The 21770-nt window shown below is 41.6% G+C and overlaps 1 protein-coding gene across 1 annotated transcript; it reads left to right on the top strand.

The window, feature by feature from the left end:
- Positions 1-358: 358 nt before the first annotated feature.
- LOC147890294 (protein SRC2 homolog) lies at positions 359-1177 on the top strand. Its single transcript, XM_087391113.1, has one exon. The coding sequence runs from the start codon at positions 424-426 to the stop codon at positions 1042-1044; it is 621 nt and encodes a 206-aa protein (XP_087247239.1). The 5' UTR covers positions 359-423; the 3' UTR covers positions 1045-1177.
- The last annotated feature ends 20593 nt before the right edge of the window (positions 1178-21770 follow it).

Below are 21770 nucleotides of genomic sequence, written 5' to 3'. Positions count from 1 at the left end.
TCGTTGGAAGAGAAATCAATGAAATGTTGTGTTGATTTAAACTTCATCTCACTTTTGTGATTAATTTATGTGTGCAGGTCTAATTTGCTACCTAGTTAGCATAAGCTATATGTGTAAATTGCTCTACAAGTTGAATGGTTGAGTGCATTTACTTCGGTCTCCTTTCACTCTCTTCAATAAAAGTTTCATGCCGTGTGTGTTTCACTCTCTTCCAATGAAAATGTCAATGCTTGATTTCTATAGAAGTGTAATGGCAGCTGCCCACGAACACACAAAGTCAAGATGAAAGGTGGACTAAAATACACGGTTAGCCTGTTTATATTGTCCATAAAGTCAAGCCTTTTGCACGTTCTTCCTCTTCGCCACCTTCATCTTCGTCTTCGATCTTTCCATCTTGCCTTGCTCATCGATTCCAATCCATCCATGGAGCAACGTTTCTTGGAGCTCTTCATCATCTCTGCCGATGGCCTCAAAGGAGTTGGCCGCCTCCGTAGATCACGCACTTACGCCGTCGCTTGGATCCACCCTTCCCTTGTCGTCTCCACGCCTTTGGACATGATTGGCGGCCCCAAGCCTGTCTGGAATCACAAACTCTCTCTCCCTGTGCCGGAATGGGTCTTCCAGGATCCTGGCACTCGGCTGACTGTCGAGATCTATAGCCAACGTCGAGCCTCCCGCAACAATTTCGTCGGAGCTGCCTTCATAGCGCTTGCTGATCTCCTGAGAGCTCATGAGGAGCAAGTCTTGAATTACCCGGTAGAAGGGAGATCTGGGCGCGTGAGGGGTTATCTATTCCTCTCTGCCCGCCTGGGAGACAACGTTGTGTTCGATTCTCCGACGACGGTTTCCTGCATCAACTTGCCGGCCGTGGCAATCCCCGCTAGTCAGCAGGAGGGATCGTATCCACCTCAGGATGCTTATGGGTATCCTTTCCCTCAACAGTACGACCCGCCAGTCCAGCAGCCTCATGCCCGAAGGAGGATCGGCATGAGAACGGGACTTGCAGCGGGATTACTGGCAGGCGTTGTAGGAGCCTTTATATAAACAAGGACATTAAAGCCCTAATGACATGGTGGGGGTTCACTTGGGTTTAACAGAAGCATTGCCTCCATAGGAGGGAGTGAATTCATGGAGGATTGATCTTCACTTTAGGAAATTTCCCCGTCATTTTTTAAAAGTACAAAAATGTGTTATTATACAATTTCTTTATGTCTAAATAGAGTCTCCATTAGATCGTGACCTTACATGTATGTCTACGAGCATTATATGGATTGAACATGCATGGTACCTCAAGATTCAAAGCTTTCTCCACACTTAAGGCTTTCTCCCTTGTGCCTCATATCCCAACTTATGTATCAAAAGGCAAGCTCACTTCTTCATTATCATTTTTCTCTACGCGGCCGGCACTATTCTCATTGCAAACCACATGGACTTCCTCTCTCATACTAAGATAGTTCTATCTTCCACTTTTGCAATGGTGGACCTTGGTCAAATTCATTCATGCCTTGGGATGGAAATTCAATATATTCAAGAAAAAGGTATGCTACTTCCCCAACAAACAAAATTCATCAATGATGCTCTTGAAAAGTTTCACATGAGGGACGCATGACCCACTCCACAGCCATATATTCTGATAAGAACCAACCCCTTAAGATCGACCTTCCAGTTGAGGATAATTGCCCATATGCAAATTTAGTTGGTTTCCTTCAATTCCTTGGGCTAAAAACACACCTAGATGTACTATTAATTGCAAATCACCACGAGCAATTCATTGCAAATCCCTCTTAAGGAAACCGGATCGTAACTAACAAGTGTACTAAGGTACCTCAAAGGAAAGTTACATAGCATGCACTCATCTATCGACAACGACCCAATTCATTCTTTTCTTTAATAGGATATTTTGATGCTCATTGGGCCAATTCACAACCCTCTATGATATCCACTTGTGGAAATTATTGCTTCATTGGGCATAAATTTGATATGATGGATGATGCAAGCTTCACTTGCATCACGAGAATTGGTCTACTTACGACAACTACTTTTAGATTCAGCCTCCAAATTTGAATACCCCACTAAGATGAGACAATCAAAGTGTGATTCGCCTCACAAAGGATTACATCTAACACAACAAAACCAAACACAATGTCATTGTAGTTCACTATCACTATGCTTGGCAAGAAGTGAAGAAGGATTCTATCATGGTTGAATTTTTTCCTATGATTGTAGACATACTCACAAAACCACTTGCCGCTTGTCACTTCTCCCTTTTGCGAGAAGAACTTGGATTTGCTTCATAGTGGATTGTAGCCCACACAAAGCACGCAATGACTACTGCACACTCCTTTTTTTTCATGTACATATATTCTTTCATGACATGGCCAAAGGCTAGTTATGTAACACATTTTATCTAAATTTTGCCAAAGATATATGTACGAGGTCATGCTTTTCCCTTCTACTCCCCAAGGATTTTTTCATCCAAGCTGAGGACCTTTGTCTGAGTGGGGGTTTCGGAGCTATCTACAGCCTACCCTAAACCTAGCAAAGGTGTCACCTATGGGATATAATGAATACACTTCACTTCTGGGAGCAGTCACTTGTGTGATTATCCTCTCTCTCTCTCTCTCTCTCTCTCTCTCTCCCCCCCCTCCTCGAGTTGTTCTTATCACCCTTATCTTATACACCTAGAAATAATTAAATAATATTTTCTTTACAAAAATATAAAAAATTATTACACATAAGAATTTCTCATTCACAATATCAAAATGGGTACATAGGCACCATGCGGACCTATATACATAGATCATAATTACCACCGTGGATTTTGTAACTTCCAAATAAAATATATCCATCCAACACCCAACAGGTAACAATCTTTCAAAGAATAAAATACAACCTTGATCAGGGTTCAATAGGGTTTTTTAAAATGAATAAATTCGTTAAAAAAAAGAGGGTTCATTGAAAACTGTTGAAAGGTGAAGCTAGGACATGGATGCATAATCATGCAGCAACATTTCAAGAGGCCCAAGACCCCCCATGGGAGAGTATAAATAGCAAATTGAGAGCTCCAATATTAGATCAATATGGTCAGGAAAGAGACCCCAATGGGATTTGAAAGGAGCTATGCAATTATCAACAAGCGTTGAACCAAGATGTCGATCAATACTTGATTCATTTCTCTGAATTGTGCAACCATTGGAGAGCAGCTTTACATCCAAATATCCCACCCAAAATGATTAAGAAGGAGATATTTGTTGTACACCTTAAGCCGAATCTTCAATTGAAAGTAGAATTGAAGAACCCTCATTACTTTGATGAGGCAATAGGGTACTCATGAGAGAAGGAATGCAAGATGAAGAGATTGTGACAATTGGGGTTCCAAAAAAGTCCGAAGAATCCACTAATTCTATTTGGAAGTAGCTTCACAGAGGGATACTTATAGGATTTGTAAGCAAATCATAAGTGGAGTGCCTATAGGTATAGCAGATGGTGATGATATGGAAAATTTGACCATGCAAGTTGTTAGTTGAGAATAGGTGCAGATGCTTGAAGCACAAGAGTGGCATGAAAAGTGAATAGATATTGATATATATGAAGAGACGGATGATCAAGAAGAGGATGAAGCACATGCTTGGGATTTCACCTCCAAAATTTTTAGTGTAGCACGTGCATTCAAAAGGAGGGGTACTTTAATCCCACATTGGGGAAAATTTTAACAAGAGGGGTTTATTAATTCAACTAAGTTAAATAAATCCATTTGTTCATAAGTGAAGAGGGGTTGTTTCATTAGGAGGGAAAATTTAGTTGAGGGATTTTTTAAATACCCCTTGAATGCACGTGAGACCTAGGGTTTCTTAGTAGTGCATCCCCTGAGAGCACATGAGATTCCAAATGTGAGTGAAGCATATGTTGGGCCATTGTTTGATGCAGATAAAGATTTGCATGTGACCTTTGATGATGATTTTGTTTTGCAGCCCATTCATGATGATGCATGCAGTGATACATAGGATGTGGAAGAGCCTATGCTTGATGATGAAATGATCAATGACCAGCTAGAGATAGGAAGCAATGCCTGCATGGATTCAAAGTTATGCTTTGATAATGATAATACCAGCGTTCAAAGTGGAGAGATTTTTTGGGGTTCAGATGGATTGGATGATATAGAGAGGGAAAAGATGTAAAAAAGAGAGGTAAGCAAGGGGGGCAATGCAAAAAAGAGAGGGAAAGTGTTGTCATTGTCCCTTCCATGTCCAAGTTTTGAGGGTGTTGGTCACTTATAATTGTGTTCAGTTGCTCGCTGTAGCATAGGTGTACACAAATATAGCATAGGTTGCGTCTGTGTAGGCTGAAGCATGGAAAGTAGCTCTTGTACTTGCATGGGTAAGAAAGAGGGTCATATCACAATGATGGGTGGAGGCTCTTGCCTCCATGGGAGTGCAAGGGTTTAGAAAGGGGTTCCACGGTTCATAAGGGGGGGTAAGGTTGAGAGATCTAACTAGGAGTTCTAGGGTTTAAAGAGGCTTGCAAGGATTCCAGGGTTGAGGGGTGGAGATCTAGTCTCCTTCACACCTTCAAGGGGTAAATGGTTGAGAAGGAGGATTAATGGAGGAAGAGGAGATCAAGGGAGGAGGGGAAGGCGGGGAGGAGGAGGAGGAGAGGGGAGGAGGAGGAGGAGGAGGAGGAGGAAGAGGAGAGGAAGGGGGGAGGATGGGAGATTGCAAGGTTAGAGCATGCTATCACATTGAGGGAGCAGGAACACAAGGAGAACAAGCACATGAATACTAAATTGAATTGAACACTGAACCCCAAAGAGTGGGAGCTTCATTCCATTGAGAGATATTTATACATCATGGTCTCTACACAATTCGTAGGTACCTCCAAGGTGGGACCTCTTTTATAGGGGACCTTTTGGACAAGAGTCCTTCCATAATTTGGGGGGACCACTTGGGTCTCTACACAAAGTGGTCGAGCCTCTTGATTCCCTCCACAAAGTGGGGGGACCTTTTTAGTCTCTACACAAACTGGGGGAACCTCATGAGTCCCTCCACAAAGTGGGGGGACCTCAAAAAGTGTAGGCTTTTAGTCTTTCTTTCTCTAGTCTTAGTATTTCTCTCTCTAGATCTTGATTTTGCAAGTATGATTGGATCTTTTCTAGAGAGGAGTTTGGCTATCTGCATTCTTTAAGCTTCATCATACCATCCTTCAAGCTCAAGGTATTATAGCACATCTTTGCCACTATTGTACACACACAATCATCTCATCTTCATTGCTTTAGACTATACTTATGTCCCTTTTGTTGCAGAGTGGACAGAAAGGTGTTGAAAAGAGAGTACAGTGGAAAAGAGAAGGAAAGAAGGGAAGAGAGAGGTTCTAGGAGAGGGAAATGAAGGGAAAAGAGAGGGAAAGATGTAGAAAAAGATGAGAAAAGAGAGGGGATGAAAGAAAAAGAGAGACGGGAACATGTAGAAAGCAGGCAAAAAAGAGAGGGGAAAAGGGAGGGAGACAGAGAGGGGATGAGTGAAAAAGAGTGAAAAAGAGTGAAAAAGAGAGGGGATGAGTAAAAAAGAGACCACCTATTTGGGCCACATTCCCTACCACTGCAAGCACTTATCAGGACCACCGGGTAGACATCTCTCTCTCTCTCTCTCTCTCTCTCCCCCCCCCCCCTCTCCCTCTCCCTCTCCCTCTCCCTCTCTCTCTCTCTCTCTCTCTCTCTCTCTCTCTCTCTCTCTCTCTTTCTTTCCATCCCTTACATGACACATCAAAATATTTGTATTAGCCAAAATGTGTAAATGTGTTGTAGAATGTGGTTTGAAGGTTGGGATCTTCCCAACACTGAAACTTGCATTCAACTGCACACTTTGGCTAATACCTATATTTTGCAAGGTTGGGATCTCTCTCTCTCTCTCTCTCTCTCTCTCTCTCTCTCTCTCTCTCTCTCTCCTTCCTTCCATTCTAAGTTTGTTTCTCTCCAGCCTGACATCCAAGGTGTGGCCATTTTTGACACACACAAATCGAGGTGACTTCAAATTTGCCATACGGATCATGGCCCTATCAACATAGTTGCACAATTGCCACATCTCACTCAATGATGGCCGTGCAATAATCCACCATAGTCTTGCTACTCTGATACCGTGTTGGTAGCATGCATGACTACCATAAGTCCTAAGGAAAGCGCCGGCCTCACCTCCTAGCCACACACACCTTTGTCTCACCCCAAAAGGTCACAGGAAGGATGAGAGAGGGGAAGTCAAGCCAATATGTCTAAGGCCGCTAGCACAATATTAATGTTTTCTGGATCAAATCCCACCAATGCCATGTGTCTTACAGTACGATGGTCGCCAATATACCATGCTCCCCTTAGCTCAATCAAGGGAAAAGTCCACCACCTCCAATAATGCCTACTTGCATAATTGATCAACATTAGACTTATAAACCACTCCAATCTCTTAATGAAAATAGTATCTTTTTTTGTACTCTTATTTTAGTATTTTATATGTATCCTCAATTAGACCTTGACCTACTTCACGACACAAATATTCAAGAGATTTCTTCCACACTTCTATTGCAATTATATAACAAAGAGAGAGAGAGAGAGAGGCGGGGGGGGGTGTCAAAGTATTCAAGCTCTCTTAGTCATGAGAAAACATCCTAATGAAACACTAATCTAAGGAGGATGCAACCTAAGTGCAAACACGATCAAGAGAGTTCTCATGACATGTATCTCAAGTCAATTAGGTTCCAAGATAAATTAGCTTGGACAAGGCTCAATATATCCAAAATGTATGTTATGTTCTAGATTTGAGAAAACATATTATTTTAGTTGGGAAGGTCCCAACCTTGAAAATTGCATCCCAACCTTGTAGATCACATTTTGGCTAATATTGATGACTCTCTGATGCATGTGTGTCCCTCCAGTGTTCTTTGGCAAATGTGCTACTCATGTGGCATTGGTGGCGGCTTGCATTTGATTGGCGTAGAATTGTGTGGTTTGGTTGTGGTTAGCTTTGACCAATTCCTCATGTTTGTTTGCACTAGGGTTTGTCCATAGGGGGGTGTTGGAGGTGGTGGCCTTCACTCCTCGATTGATCCAAAAGGAGCATGGTTTATTCAATTTGGTGGGTGTCACACTATAGGACATGTTGTAGGAAGCCTTTGCATGGCTACCACGTGTCCAAGGGAAGCGTCCAGTTGCACATCTTCCCACTCCCCAAAAAGAGTTGGGGCTCAGAGTCCTCAAGGGTTTCACCTAAAAAATATTTAGTGTTCCACATGCATTCAAAAGGAGGGGTATTATAATTCAACTTTTCAAAAAAATTTAATAGATTACAATAAAAAGAGGTGTTTTAAAATTCAACTTTAGAAAAAAACTCAGTTCATAACTATAGAGGGGTGTTTTATTGGGGAAAAATTTAAAGTTGAGGGGTTTCTAAAATACCCCTTCAGAATGCACGTGATACATAGGGTTTCTTATTATAGTAGTGCACCCCCCGAGGGAGAGTCTCAAGTGTTGTTTATATCCAAGGCCCCTCAAGAGTCACCATTATATATGGGATTTCTATCCCATTTCCATGTGTCACATACGATTTTGCCAAGGGTCTCTTAGCCCTTCTAATGTTTACATATTTTTGCCAAGGTGCCACCATGAGAGGGGTTAGGACCACATACCAAGGTCCATTTCTAGCACCCCCCATGGGCCTAACCCCACAAATGTTGAAATGCCATTCCACAGATGTTGCACATCCACTCAAGGCCTAAACAACCAATCACATGCAGCCGCCCACTAAGAGCCCAGACCATTGATGCCATCAATTCCCATGCCAGTCTTCAAATAATCGATAGCACACATAGTGAAAGAATTAAGATCTAAGGAGGCTCATAGTAAGAAAGACTCATGATGGAGAGCTACACCTACCAAGCATAGACTCAAGTTCACTTAGGCTACAAGATCGAGACTTATATTCATATAGATACTTGAGAGCTTGCTTGTCTACATCAACAATACATGATAGGCCTCTTATATAGAGAATGCCCTTTGAATAGTCAACACATGTGGGATCCTCTCATCCACATCTCTCCTTGTGGATATCCTCAATCCACATCTCCACATCATGTAGTCCACATCCTAGGGTGGCTACTTTAATTCTTTCCTATACCATACCTTAGCCCTTTAATCTATGTGCTCATGGCACCATATCTCAACACCTCCCCTTGGTGCCATGATCCTTTGGCTACTGCAAGGTGGTCAGATGTGAGTTACATTCCATCACCTCCCCTTAGTGCATGCATTGCTACTTAAGGTGGTCAAGTGTGGTTTTTACATGTCAATACCTCCCCTGGGTGCTTTCATAGCTACTCTCAGGTGATCAGGTTGATTACAAACATATGGGCTGTAGGTGGAAAGGATTTTACTTTTCAATGCTTCATGTCGATGGCGTTTGCTTCTTCGCTTGACGTAGCTTGATGCATGATGCTTTGTTCTTCCATGTGCCTTAATGCTTTATGTGTGGATGCCATGCTTCGTGCTATGGTCATCTCATGCACTTGTGCTTTGGGCATGGTTTTGACAGCGATGTGTGCATTCATGCTTTGCTTTTCCATTTTTTGCAAAGGTCTTACCAATTGATTTCTTTCAATATTGGCAGTGTCTAATTGCTAACAATGAATTTGACTTGATAGGCGCGTAGAGCTTGAAAAGACAATCACTTTTCCCTTTTGGAGCGTGTCCAAATCCTTCCTGGATTGCAAGTTATGGCTTGTCGAAGTTTTTGTGAAGAGGGGGCCTTGATGATGTGGAGGCATACGGATTCACATGCAGAATTCAAACTGTGCCTGTGAGGAGGCAAGTGTGCCTAGCAGGAGGGAAGTGTGCCTACAAGGCACTGATGATGTGGCTTTGTAGACCAGACCTAACCAAGGGTGAAATTCACTTAACCCAAGTTTAATTCTATCTGCCAGGTGTCTGGTGACTGGATTGCCATGTGTTACCATGCTAGAGTTAGTTCAACCACCCTATCTCTTAAGGGTTGGTTTAATTCATTCCACGTGTCATTTTCTTCCTGGGAGAAGAATGAGCTGCGATGTCGTCGATATGGCCTGCTGATTGGAGAAGAGACATGCTACGATGTGGAGTCGTGGGAGGTCTCATTGCACAGAGGTCGTGGAGGGGACGCTGGAGAGCTTTGTCGCCTTCAAGGATGCTTCACTGTTGAGGTGCATCAGAGGTGCGATGTTGAAGAGCCATCGGTTGGCTAGTCATTGAAGAGCCGTCCATTGGCTGGTCGATGCAGTGGTTGGAGAAGCTAAGAGGCGTAGCTGTTTGAAGAAGGCTTGGCCTGTTGGAGCAGTTGTTCAAGCTGTTCGGTCGTAGCTGGCAGGAGCTCGTGGTCAGCGAAGCATTGCAAATGAAGTCTGTCGTAGCTGCATCGTTGGAAGTCTGTTGAAGAAGGCGGTGCTTCTACTGTGTGTCTTTGGAGCTTCGAGGTAGTTCAGGAGCTTGTGGGAAGCGTTGTGGAGCTTGTGGGCATGTTGGTCATGTAGGAGTCGGAGATCTATTGTAGGAGTGAGAGCCAAAGCGTAGGTCGTTGAAGTACCGTGGAGCGAGAGCCAAAGCGGGTCGCTGATGGTGTTCGCTACGCCTTTGCCCAAGTTGCTGGATCATTCTCTTTGATGCCACGCTTGAAGGAGTAGCTGGATTCTGAAGCGCTCCGATTGTGCTTGTGTGTGCGCTTGCGTGTTTTTTGTGTTAACGCCCTTGGAATCATTTGTCATCTGCGTGTGTTGGATCCCGGAATCATTCGCATTTTCTTTTGGACGGCAGAGTCACCGCTGCTTCTTACTCTTGGCCTGTTGGCATGAAATTCACCATCTTCAAATTTTGTCAATTGTGCGATCACCTAATCTCCCTTGCTAAAAATAAAACATTCTAATTTGGCCCTGATTTTTGCCGGCAGCTCGTTGTGCTAGGAAGGGAAGCTAGTCATCGTAGGAAGCTATGGGCTCATTTGGAGGCGGTGTAGACGGGCAGTACGTGTTGGCTGGCTGGAGAGCTCGTCTGGGAGATGGCTGGTGGAGGCAGTAGTTCCAAGCTTAGTTTATCTTCAACTCGGCTGATTCGCAGCTACAGGAGAGTCTCTCTAGGACTTTGCAGCTCCTATGCGAGCTCTTCTCAAGAGCTTTTCTTCATACTACAGTGCATCTTTTACTTCTTGAGAAGCTCCCTATCAAACCTCTGAGGGGCCCAATAAGTGGAGAACACTCATACAGACATACTCTAAAAAAACATTTAATGTAAAGGAACCTACCACTTAACAACCCTAATCTATTCTCTAATTACTTTTGCAAAGATCTAAAAAACTAAGCAAAACTACTAGAGGGCTAACTTGCCCAAGCTCTAGAGAAAACTAGCTAATGTTGAACCCCCTAAACCCTAAGCTCTGATACCATGAAAGAATTAAGATCTAAGGAGGCTCATAGTAAGAAAGACTCATGATGGAGAGCTACACCTACCAAGCATAGACTCAAGTTCACTTAGGCTACAAGATCGAGACTTATATTCATATAGATACTTGAGAGCTTGCTTGTCTACATCAACAATACATGATAGGCCTCTTATATAGAGAATGCCCTTTGAATAGTCAACACATGTGGGATCCTCTCATCCACATCTCTCCTTGTGGATATCCTCAATCCACATCTCCACATCATGTAGTCCACATCCTAGGGTGGCTACTTTAATTCTTTCCTATACCATACCTTAGCCCTTTAATCTATGTGCTCATGGCACCATATCTCAACACATAGGTCATCACCTCCTTCGTGTGGAGCCACCATAGAATCTCCACACATGGCTTTCCACAAATAGTCACCATCTGTTGTTGTTGCCACATGTCATCGCCCCACAGTCTGCAGGCCGATCGCCTGCTTTGACAAACAAAATTCATTCAAGATGCAGTTCAAAATTTTGGTTTGATGAATGCTCACTCTACGACCACTCCTTGTCTTGTGAGCTCTATCAAAAATACTCGATTGACTCATGATGTTGTGGTTTCACATCAACCCGATGCCAATCTTGTTGGTTGCCTATAGTTTGTCGGGTTGAACACTCGACTAGATATTCTTTTTACTTCCAATTTTCTAGGTCAATATTTGCATGCTCCCTCAATGCAACATTGGTTTGCAGTAGTAGGACGTGTTCTAAAGTATTTGAAAGGCACTTTCGACTTTGGATTAGTTTATCGACGTCATACAGAATCATCTTCTACGATGTCTCTTGATCTTTTGGGATATATAGATGTAGATTGGGCAAGCTCTCACTTCTCTATGCAGTCTACAAGTAGTAATTGCTTCTTTATCAATGGTTGCTTGGTCTCTTGGGCAAGTGAGAAGTAGCATTGTGTTGTTGTTTCTACTATAGAATCTGAGTATGTAGTGGCCTCTCTAGCAGCTTGAGAATTGGTTTGGCTGCGCTAATTGCCTACAGATATTGGACATCCTCCCTCATCCAGTACTCCTCTCAGATGTGATAATCAAAGTGCCATTAGTCTAGCTAAAGACTATGTTTAGCATAACAAATCCAAGAATATTGCTGTTCATTATGATTATGTCAAACATGAAGTGAAGAAAGGGATGATAATAATTGAACACTATCCCACTTCTTAGATGCTTGTGGACATTCTCAGTAAAGGACTTAATGAGGCATGATTCATAGCTCTACGATTAGAACTTGGAGTTCTTGCAGCTTCTCTCTTTGAAGATCAACACACCTATGGGTGACTTTTAACATTTGTATATAGATGCACATCTGCATTGCTGGCAATTTATGATCAACATTACATATTTGTAAATAATTGTACAAATGCATCACTTTAACTCTATGATCAACTTGTATACTTGTTTTTCCCTTGTGCTCCCCAAGGGTTTTTTCATCCGTAGCTAGAGACCTTTTTTTGAGTGGGGGCTTTAGAGCTGTATATAGCTCGCTCCAACTTGAACTAGGTCTCACCTATATATGTGTAACTTGTGATCAATATGAATCAGTCTTTGGAAGTCTATTTAATGTGTCTATCATCTCTTCTTCTTCTCTCTCAACAAGTTCTAGATTTGCATGCCATGTCGGCTCAACCACAATAGATGCCACTTTCTACTAGTATATGGAACAAGAGATATGGACATGTCAATTTCAAAAGCTTGATAGAGGTCATAAATCAAAATATGGCAATTGGGATTCCAAAACTTTCAGAGAAAGAGTATTACTTGGTGACATCACATTGTAGCATTGTGATAGCAAAGAGAATGTTGGAGAAATCTATACCAAACCACTTGGCAAAAGAGATTTTTGAGAAGCACCGACAAGCTCTTTGTTTAATGCAAAGGAAGGAAAATCCCATTAAAGTGGTGTGATGGAATGTCAATTTCCCAGAATCATCATCTTGAGGGAAGGCCTACTTCATGATGTTGATCTTGAGGGAAGGTGTTGAGGAGCCATCTCAACATCATATGTTCAATATGTGCATAGCACTAACCCAATAGAGTGCTATAAAGGAAGGGTTGGATACCCTAACCCTAACCCTAAAAGGATCTGTATATATTATATATTTTCAACTAAATCTAGTGTACAGTTAGTCATTTGTGGTGTGCTCTCTAGATGTGCCCTCTCTCCTCATCTCCACTCTTCTCCTCTCCCCTCTTGATATTTTGTCAATATGATCCTTTGCATGGTTAACTATAGTTGGGAGATTTAGCTCCATCCATACTCATGGAAAGAGGGGCTAGTAAAGTTGATCCCAAAAGAGAAAAATGTGTGAAACCCTCTCTAATTCTCCCCACATAAGTTTAATGCCTATTATTTGTAAGCTTATCACTAAAATGTTGGTTAATCGGATGAAAGGTGTTCTTTATGCAAGCTTACATTTAGCCTAGTATAGTTTTTTACCATGCAAGCAAATACATAACAATATTGCCTAGCATGCATATAGGCATTGAATATGATATGAACACAAAATAATATGTGGTCATCATGCAAGTAGATGCCAAACATTTTGATATAGCTCATTGGGATTACATTACTTAGGTGATTCAAAAAATTGGGTTTAGACCAAAGATATGTAATGCTATCTTTTGGCTATATCCAAATAGTAGTGCTCCATGCACTATAAAGTGCTTGTCTATTTTTTATGCTTACTTCCCGATGTTTTGTGGGCCTTTTTCTTTTTGGTGTGCCATAGCTATGGGAACTATCGATAAGTTTTTGGATCAAAAAACCATCGCTATTACCATTGGTATAACTGGTGGTACCCGATGGCAATACTGACATCATTACTGACTCTAGTAAAACATTTCCCAACTTATATCCCAACTTGTACACTGACTCTAGCATTCCTCGATGGAATCTATAGAACTTTGTTTGCAATAAAATTCAAAATTATTTTTCATTGCAAGTTTAGAAATCTAAGAGTATGTAAACCAAATTTGAATTGAAATTTCTCATATATTCATGATGAACTTAATATACAAATTGACATAACTCAAGTATAAAGAGCGTATTAGGAAATATGGGAAAATCTTGCAAAATGGGAGCTCTCCAAAGCAAGAAATGCACACTTTTATATCTATTTTGTTCAATAGAGATTGCTTGAAATTCTCAAAGATTTCTGTGCTTTCTCATGATTTGTGGAATGTTTGCAATCAAATTGGACTAAAGGAATTTGTGTGCATTTGAATGAGCTAAGGTTGATTTGGTTTACCTTAAGTGATTAGTTTCCATGTTTATGATGTGATGTATAACAACTTGAATATGATAGATACTTCCATTGCGAAGCATTGCATGCACGAAGTTGTTGCTTTGTGGTGACTACAATGAGTTCCACTTTTTTATGTCTCTAAGCAATCTAATTGATGTAGTTGATTACTTAAAACAAGACAAGTTCAAATGAACAAGTACAAAAAATTAGAACACAAAGGTTGAGTCTAGTAACATTTATGAAAGAGGATAAATTACATTTGGACTATAAAGAAAGATATCATCCAATCATTACATATTTTCTTTGCATGCACATGCATTTTGCTCAGATTGACTTTATTTTTCCCTAATCATCCAAGAAATCATCAATATCCAAACCATCCTTCCTACTCTTATTCTTTTCCATTTGAATATTCTCTTATTCTTTCAAGATTGCATTCTATGGTGTTCTAATTTTACTTCTTTTATTTGGAACTTTCGTTATACTCCAATTCCATACTATTAAATCCACATGGCCTCAATGGTCCTCACCCCCAATATATCACCACTGTTTATTCTAGCAATGTGCATATCATATTGCATCACTACACCTTTCTCTATAGGTTGGACTCCAATATTACACAAACACTTTAATATAGTTATTGGATCCTTTTTGTATCCGTAGATCTCACAATACAACACCTAGCCAAAAGGATATATTTTGTCACTCGGCTAATCAAATTGAAATTTTTTTGCTTCACATCCACCTTTAGTTTGCATTATTCTCTTGGCTTATTACATGCAAACCCATAGTAATGGTCCTATAGGTCTTCTAAACCCATAGTATCAGCATATTCTACACCCACTCCATCATCATCCATGCTATCTTTCCATTACCTCTTCGGCCAAAATTTCTCCTTCTATATATTGGTTTTCTCCTTGCAAAGAGGTACGGCACTCCAAAGTCAAATTGCTGAAGCAAACTCTATAATCTCAAATATGACCCAAAGGAAGATCTTACTAGTCATCTCAACAAATAAAAAGGAAAACAATGTTCAACAATCAACAACTCTCAAATGCACTCTTGATGATGATGAAGCCAAGGCCATTTTGCTTGCCAGTTGTGATGTTGATGGATATGTACATTAATAAGGACAATCTTACATTGCTTGTTGATATTGAAGCATATTTATTGGAAAGAGAAGGTAAAAACAAGTTATGTTCTTTCAAGTTTATATGTTTGCACAATTATGAATGAATAAAGTAATAAGTAATTGAAATTTATAGAATAAAGTAGGTTGCAATTAAAGTTTATTGAACTTACATGTGCATTCCATCTGAATTGGCAAACTAGCAATCCTAAAACAATATGTAGGTATCAATATTTTAAATAAATTCTTCCATTTGGTTATCCACCATAATAGTTGGATGGATTGTATGTTATCAAAAATACCTTCTATAAGCTCATGTATTAACATATGTGATAAGAAATGCTTCGCTACTAGAAACCTATATTCTCATTCATCATAGTGGAAGATGAAACTGCAATAAAGAAGCGGATAAGGTAACCTCCTTTTTCTCTAAATTATTTTCATAATCTAAATCTTGTTTTTGAATGCAAGAGGATTGCATATGATCTTACAGACTTGTGCTTATTATTGCTTGTAGGTGGAATCCAAAGGATGACTTGCTTGTGGGTTTTGATGGATATAAAGTAGATGATCATGAGTGCATGACCACATGCATGATCAAAGTGGGAGAAGGACAAAAAGGATATGATCACATTATTGATGCATTTCAAAATTGTGTCATTGGTGGACGTGCAAGAGTTTTTCTTGCCAATCCATTGCATGATGCACTCCCACGCTTGGTTCTTGCACTTCATTGCACTTGCGGCCGATGTGACGCAAGTTTTGTCCGCAAGCAATGGGATGCTATTTTAAACTTATGGAATGAGAAGCTAAAGACCACGGTTGGTCCAATTATTGGACATGCATCTGATGGTGATAGTCGACGAAGAACATTGATGATCTCTGATTATCTAGATAAAAGAGGTAGTAGATTTGGGATAAAATGGGATGGATGGCCTCTCTCAGCAAAAGTTTTAGAAAATCAAGTTTTTGGGCTACATGATCAAGATTTTGTACATAATGGAAAAAAGTTAGTTAATGTTCTTGACAAGCCTAAGCGTCAATTGGCTATTGGCAATGTTTGGATCACCTTAAATCATGTCATTATTGTGTATGATGCTTTTTCTATCGACAAGCATATGCTAAGAGAGGGAGACATTAGGCGAGATGACCGCCAAAATTGGGCTGGAGCTCAAAGAATATGCAGTAGACAAGTGCAATGGTGCTTGGGAGAATTGGCAAACAATGGAATTCATAGAAAAGAGAGGAGCATGCTAGGAACACAAGCTTATCTTGAAATTGCTGGGGACTACATCGACATCTTCTTATCTCCACATTTGAATCTTGTGGATCGAGTCTATCTTGCGGGCAAAGTCTCTTTTTTCTTTCAAATTTGGAGGTCTTGGATTGTTCATCCTGCCAACTATACATTGAATAGAAACTTCATAACTAAGGAAGCTTTCTTAGATGTGCAACTCTCATGCCATTTTGTGGTCCTACTGATCAAGTACTTTAGAGAATTTTGTCCAAGCCTAAGGTGTCCTTTACATCTTACAGGTTCAGATGCAGTTGAAATCTTCTTCAGTAAGATTGGAAGCATGGTGGGACAAGAACGCGCTTATGACTTGATGGATATGCTACATAGTGCAGGTAGTATGAATAGGCTTGCACACTTTGAATGCAAAGAGGATAGTCCTCTATTTACAAGGGCACATAAGAAGCAAGAACATGTATGGAGAGAATTGAATCTCAAAGAGAACATGCGAGAAGCTAATCTAGGGGACTATGAGTGTGTGTCAACTGATGATAAAATCATCGAAGCATTGAAGAAGGGACTAAAAAGTGCTCAAGAAAGGTGTGAAAGTTTGCATATGAAGCCAAAGGGTGAGAATATGAAGTGGTGGATGGAACCTTGGCAATGGACTCTAAGGGATGTGCGAGAACACCTATTGGTCATGGAGGACAGCATGTTAGAGTCCTTCTATTTTACCTTAAATGGTGGTAAGATCGGTTGCTGTGTGGAGAAGTGCATGCATATTATTCCTCCTGCAACTTTGAATATTGTTAATGATGTGTTTGACTAGTGCAACATTTATTTTTTTGTCCAATCCTAGTTCTTGTTTCAAAAGAAGATGGACAACAATTGAATTGAAATGCTATTTCTTTTCATGTTTTCTCCTTCAATTCATGGTAAATGTCTTTCCAAAAAATTGGGGAATATATGATTAGTTTTAATTTTTAGGATTTTATGATTAGTTTTAATTTTTAGGGTTTTACATCACATTCTCACTTAAAGTTTCACTTTCAGAAAGCCATAGAAACTCCCACCCTCAAAAGTTACTCACTCCATCAGTCGCTATTTGCCATGGATTCAACTAGAGCCGTGTTCCATGATTACATCTCACGAACTGCATTTGCAAGTCACAAGGAAGGGCTATTTTTAGTGTTTGATAGGGCTTTACATGTCCTAGGCACATATATGTGAGCCAAGGATGAATTCATAGATCTCATCCTCTACATCCAAGAGAATTTTACAAATGGATGACTTCACAGATCTCATCCTCTTCATGCCAGATAATTTCACAAATTTTCCTTATACACTTGACGACTCTTCAAAGAGATGGGTTCTGATAGATTACATCAAGTATCTGTTCCTAGATGAACCCAAGTTTGTAAAGACCTTGGCCCTCTTTTGTGATAATCTTACAGAGGAAGGGTTTAGGATGGTAGAAGTAAAAGACATCCTAGAAGCGGGGATCACGAGAAATACAAGCACTAAATTCCTTTCATGGGAGATGACATTCATTTTTCTTCTCCAACAAGGAAATTTAGAGGAAGAAGCCTCATCGTCCAGCAGCCCCCCTATTCTCATGCCTAGACTAGACTTTGACATGTACATGGAAGAGAGTCTTGACCATGCAAGAGAGGAGATGGAAGCATATCAAGAATTGAGACTACTTCAAGCACCCTCAGTAGAGCAACAATCTACTCGGAGACCGCTAACCCAGAAGCAGACTTATCGTCCTTGTCCCCCCTCATCATTGATGGATAAGAGTACGTATTCCTCCATGACATAAAGGTTCTTTTTGGACTATGAGAGGATGAGGCACTCGGAGTCCTATCTGGGTACAATGTTGACACAAGTGTCAAAGATTTGGGGGTTTTAGGTTCTGAAGACCAGACAATGGAAGAGTTTCTCTTGACGATGCTGGTTTCAATGAGGGATGTAGACATGTCCATATATTCAATGCACAACCCTCTCATGCAGAAGCTTCCACGTCCAAGACAAGTCAGGAGACAACTTCCACCTCCCAAATGGAACATCACACAACACCTGGTTCCATCAACATTGCAAATGAGAAAGGGCTAGAAGCCGACAACATTATAGTGGTACGTTCAAACAATATTTTTTATTTTGATGTTCTTTCAGTATAATTTGTTTTGTCGGTCTTCTAATGTTTGTTAAATTGTTGCAGGAGGCATTTGAGGTTGATGAATTCCCATCTCGATGGGGTAATGTTCACAGTGCATTTGGGCGAGATCATTCTTTGGCCCATTACCTCGGCAAAGTCGGAGAGCACCTCATGGTCTTCGACAACAAGTTTTCTCCTTGAGGGCCTGCTGAGCTAATGAAGTGCAAGGCATTGTCACGTGCTATTGGATACTCCAACATTACTCGTAATGTGGACAAAGTGATTTTTGTACACCGCCTGGCTGCTATCAATGCTTTTGGATTGAACATTCACGGCAGGGCATTGACGGCAACATCTATGTCTTTGGCAGTAAGAGAGGAGGATGTTAGTGCTATTGCAGCTAGGCTTATATCTAGGAGTCCACTAGGGGATTCAAAGACCCCTCTTATCAATGTACTCAAACTAGCCAATAAGAAAGATAGCTTGTGAAGGCCTCTTGTAAATATAAACATATATTTCAATGAATACATGACTTTAATGACTACAAGTCTTTCTTATTTGTTTTAAGTCATTGTTGCTCGTCATGAATTCATAATATTTATTCCATTGAATTGTCTTTAAGTCATTGATGATACATTTTCTCCATCCTTTTAATTGTGTTAATTTAATGTATTTCTAGCCAGTTTAGTATGATTTTCACCAATTCTAGGTATCCAAAGTGCATTTCTGTCAAATCCTAGAGGAATTTTAGCATGGCGTAGAAGGGAAAAGTGTTTGGGATGTCGTGAGGAACCCAAAATGCCCTAGACCCACCATGGCATGAATTTGGGCATTTTGGACAGCGACGTCTCGGATACTTTTCCCTTCTACGCCATGGTGAAATTCCTCTAGGATTTGGTAGAATTCAAAAGTTACATTAAAATGAACAGTAGCTTCAGTCATAAACGTGGAGAATTCACAAGAATGCGATAGTGTACAAAATGTAGATATATTTTATAAAAAAATATCAGCCCTTGGGCCTCAAATACAAGATTGTGCCTTCAAGGGCAGGGGGTAGTCTAAGTCCTAAGCGTGGGCTCCAAGAGATTCTAGGGCTTCAAGCTTGGGTCCATCTATAGCCGCTTCACTAGAGCCATGTCCTTGTTCATGACCATGACATGCTTTGCATGGATGGCATACAAGTTGAAATCCTCAAACGAAGAGATAATGACTTGCTTTTGCAGCCTCGTGGAGCGCCACCATAGCTCCTGTGTTGAATCGTACATTGTCCTTATACCCCTGTGCTATCTCCCGCACCACAGGTTGGAAGGGAGAACACGAGATCAGGTTTTCGGTGGTCTTCCGCATCTCTCTAATCTCCCTTATGGCCCACGCTCCTAGCTTTTCTCTGTATGGCTTCCTAACTCTTGGTGGAGGTTGTACAAGTCCCCAAACATGGTTCCACAGCCTCTTGTCTGCCTTGAACTTCTTGCATTGCTCTTCTCTGCACTGATCCTCCTCCGAATCCCCGTCTCATGGATGTCTTGAGATTTGTCCTTTTTTGGGATGAGGATTCCTTGATGTCTGTTTTATCCTATTTACGGGTACAGGTACCATGTCCATGATGTGTTCTATCACCAGGAGAGGGAAGATTGTGCTCTTTCTTGCAGTCTGTTGACCCCTATTCGGAAGCCTCTCGATATCAGGGAGGTTCTCAAACACATTTTGCTCAATCGGGGGAGTCCTCTTATGGGGAGGGGAAGGCTGTGCTCTTTCTTGTTGCAGTCTGTTGACCCCTATCCGGAAGCCTCTCGATATCAAGGAGGTTCTCAAACACATTTTGCTCAATCGGGGGAGTCCTCTCATGGGGAGGGGAAGGCTGAGGGGAACTGAGGGGAAGGCTGAGGGGAACTGAGGGGAAGGCTAAGCGGAAGGTTGAGGGGAAGGCTGAGGGAAAGGTTGAGGGGAAGGCTGAGGGTCTGTTGAGGGGAAGGTTCATGCTCTTGGGACTTGGGAGAGGGCTCATGCTCTTGGGACTTGGGAGTGGGCTCACGGGATTGGGGAGTCAGCTCACAAGACTGGGGAGTGGGCTCACGGGACTTGGGAGGAGGAGAAGGATCACGAGACTAGGGAGTGGGCTCATGGGACTTGGGGGAGGGCTGACGAGATTATGGAGGAGAAGGCTCATGAGAGTCGGGGGAGGGCTCACAAGAGTTAAGGGAGGGCTCATGCTCGAGTTCAGGCAGGGCTAACGAGAGTTGGGAGACGGCTCACGAGAGTTTGATGAGGTGCCACCGGACTCGGATAGGTTCGTGTGTGCAGATGCCATGGAGGTGGTGGAGCTAGAGGAGGAAGGGTGGAGGCGGTGTCATGTGGGTCTAGCAGTGTTCTTCACTTGTGCCATTGAATAATGAGAGTTAAAAACGTTTTATACAGGCCCATCATCTTTTGACACCCCTTTTAATTACGTTTAGGTTTTCATCGTGCCCCTCGCCCTTTGCCCTAACCCGTCCAACCCCCCCCACCCTCATCGCCCTCCCCCCCATTGCCCTCCCCCTACTTGCCTCGCCCACACCCATCACCCTCCCCCATACCCCCCATCGCGCTGTCACACCCCTCCCCCCTCCTCCCCCCCTCCCTCCCCCCACCCTTGCTACCACTCCACCCACCCCCCTGCGCCCCTCCCTTCTCTTCCCTCTCCTTCACCCTGTCTCGACCTTCCCAAACCTCCTTACCTCACACAAACCTTGGACTCAAGGAGTGAGTACACAAATTGTTGTCAAAATAAGCAAGATATTCATTTCATAAATGTATACAATTACACTATAGCTTCTGTTGTTGCTAGTTGGACCCATCTGCTCCCTTCTCTCACTCTAGCTTGCAACCAACGTGTGACTCCTCAACTCCCTATGGATTCTTTCCAAGCACTATGCCTTCTTTTCTTTGATACAATTTGAACTGCTTTTGCAAGTTCTAATGCCAAGTTTGCCTTTTCAAACTTCAAAGTCCTACCTACTAGTAAACATTTAAAAAACCAGTTTAACATCTCATGCAATGCATTGCTACGAGTGACACCACCACCATGCCTTGAGTCCTTGAAGTAGGCTACATTCATCACTGAGTCACCTTCAAGCATCAAATAGGCTACATCATTGTTGTCAATGACGCTCATCATCCAAACATATACATAGTCAAACATAGTCAAAGTGGATAGCAACCCAAAGATCAATCTTGAATCGATGCTAGAAGACATTATATGGGCAAATTACCAAAAGCAAAAGTGAAAAATGATAAACAAGGAAACTTTTGAGCATCTAACCACTTGCAATGCTTCATCCCATGAAGGAGATTTAAGAGAAACCCCCAAATCAAGAAAACATAGATTTGAGGATCAAATTTGACCTATCTTGAGCAGCAACCAAGGGGATTTTGGGTGGAAATGAGAGCCCTTCTTGTATAGTGTGACTTATCCATGTCTTGTGTATTCCAAATGGACAAAGGGCCGCAATTTTGTACAAACCATGGTCTGTG

The sequence above is a fragment of the Dipteris shenzhenensis genome, chromosome 19 (genome assembly GCF_047967505.1).
Source record: "Dipteris shenzhenensis isolate YYH24624 ecotype China chromosome 19, Dip_SZ_1.0, whole genome shotgun sequence".
Lineage (NCBI taxonomy): Eukaryota > Viridiplantae > Streptophyta > Polypodiopsida > Gleicheniales > Dipteridaceae > Dipteris > Dipteris shenzhenensis.
The sequence above is the reverse complement of the archived record's forward strand: the minus strand, read 5'-3'. Positions and strand labels throughout refer to the sequence as shown.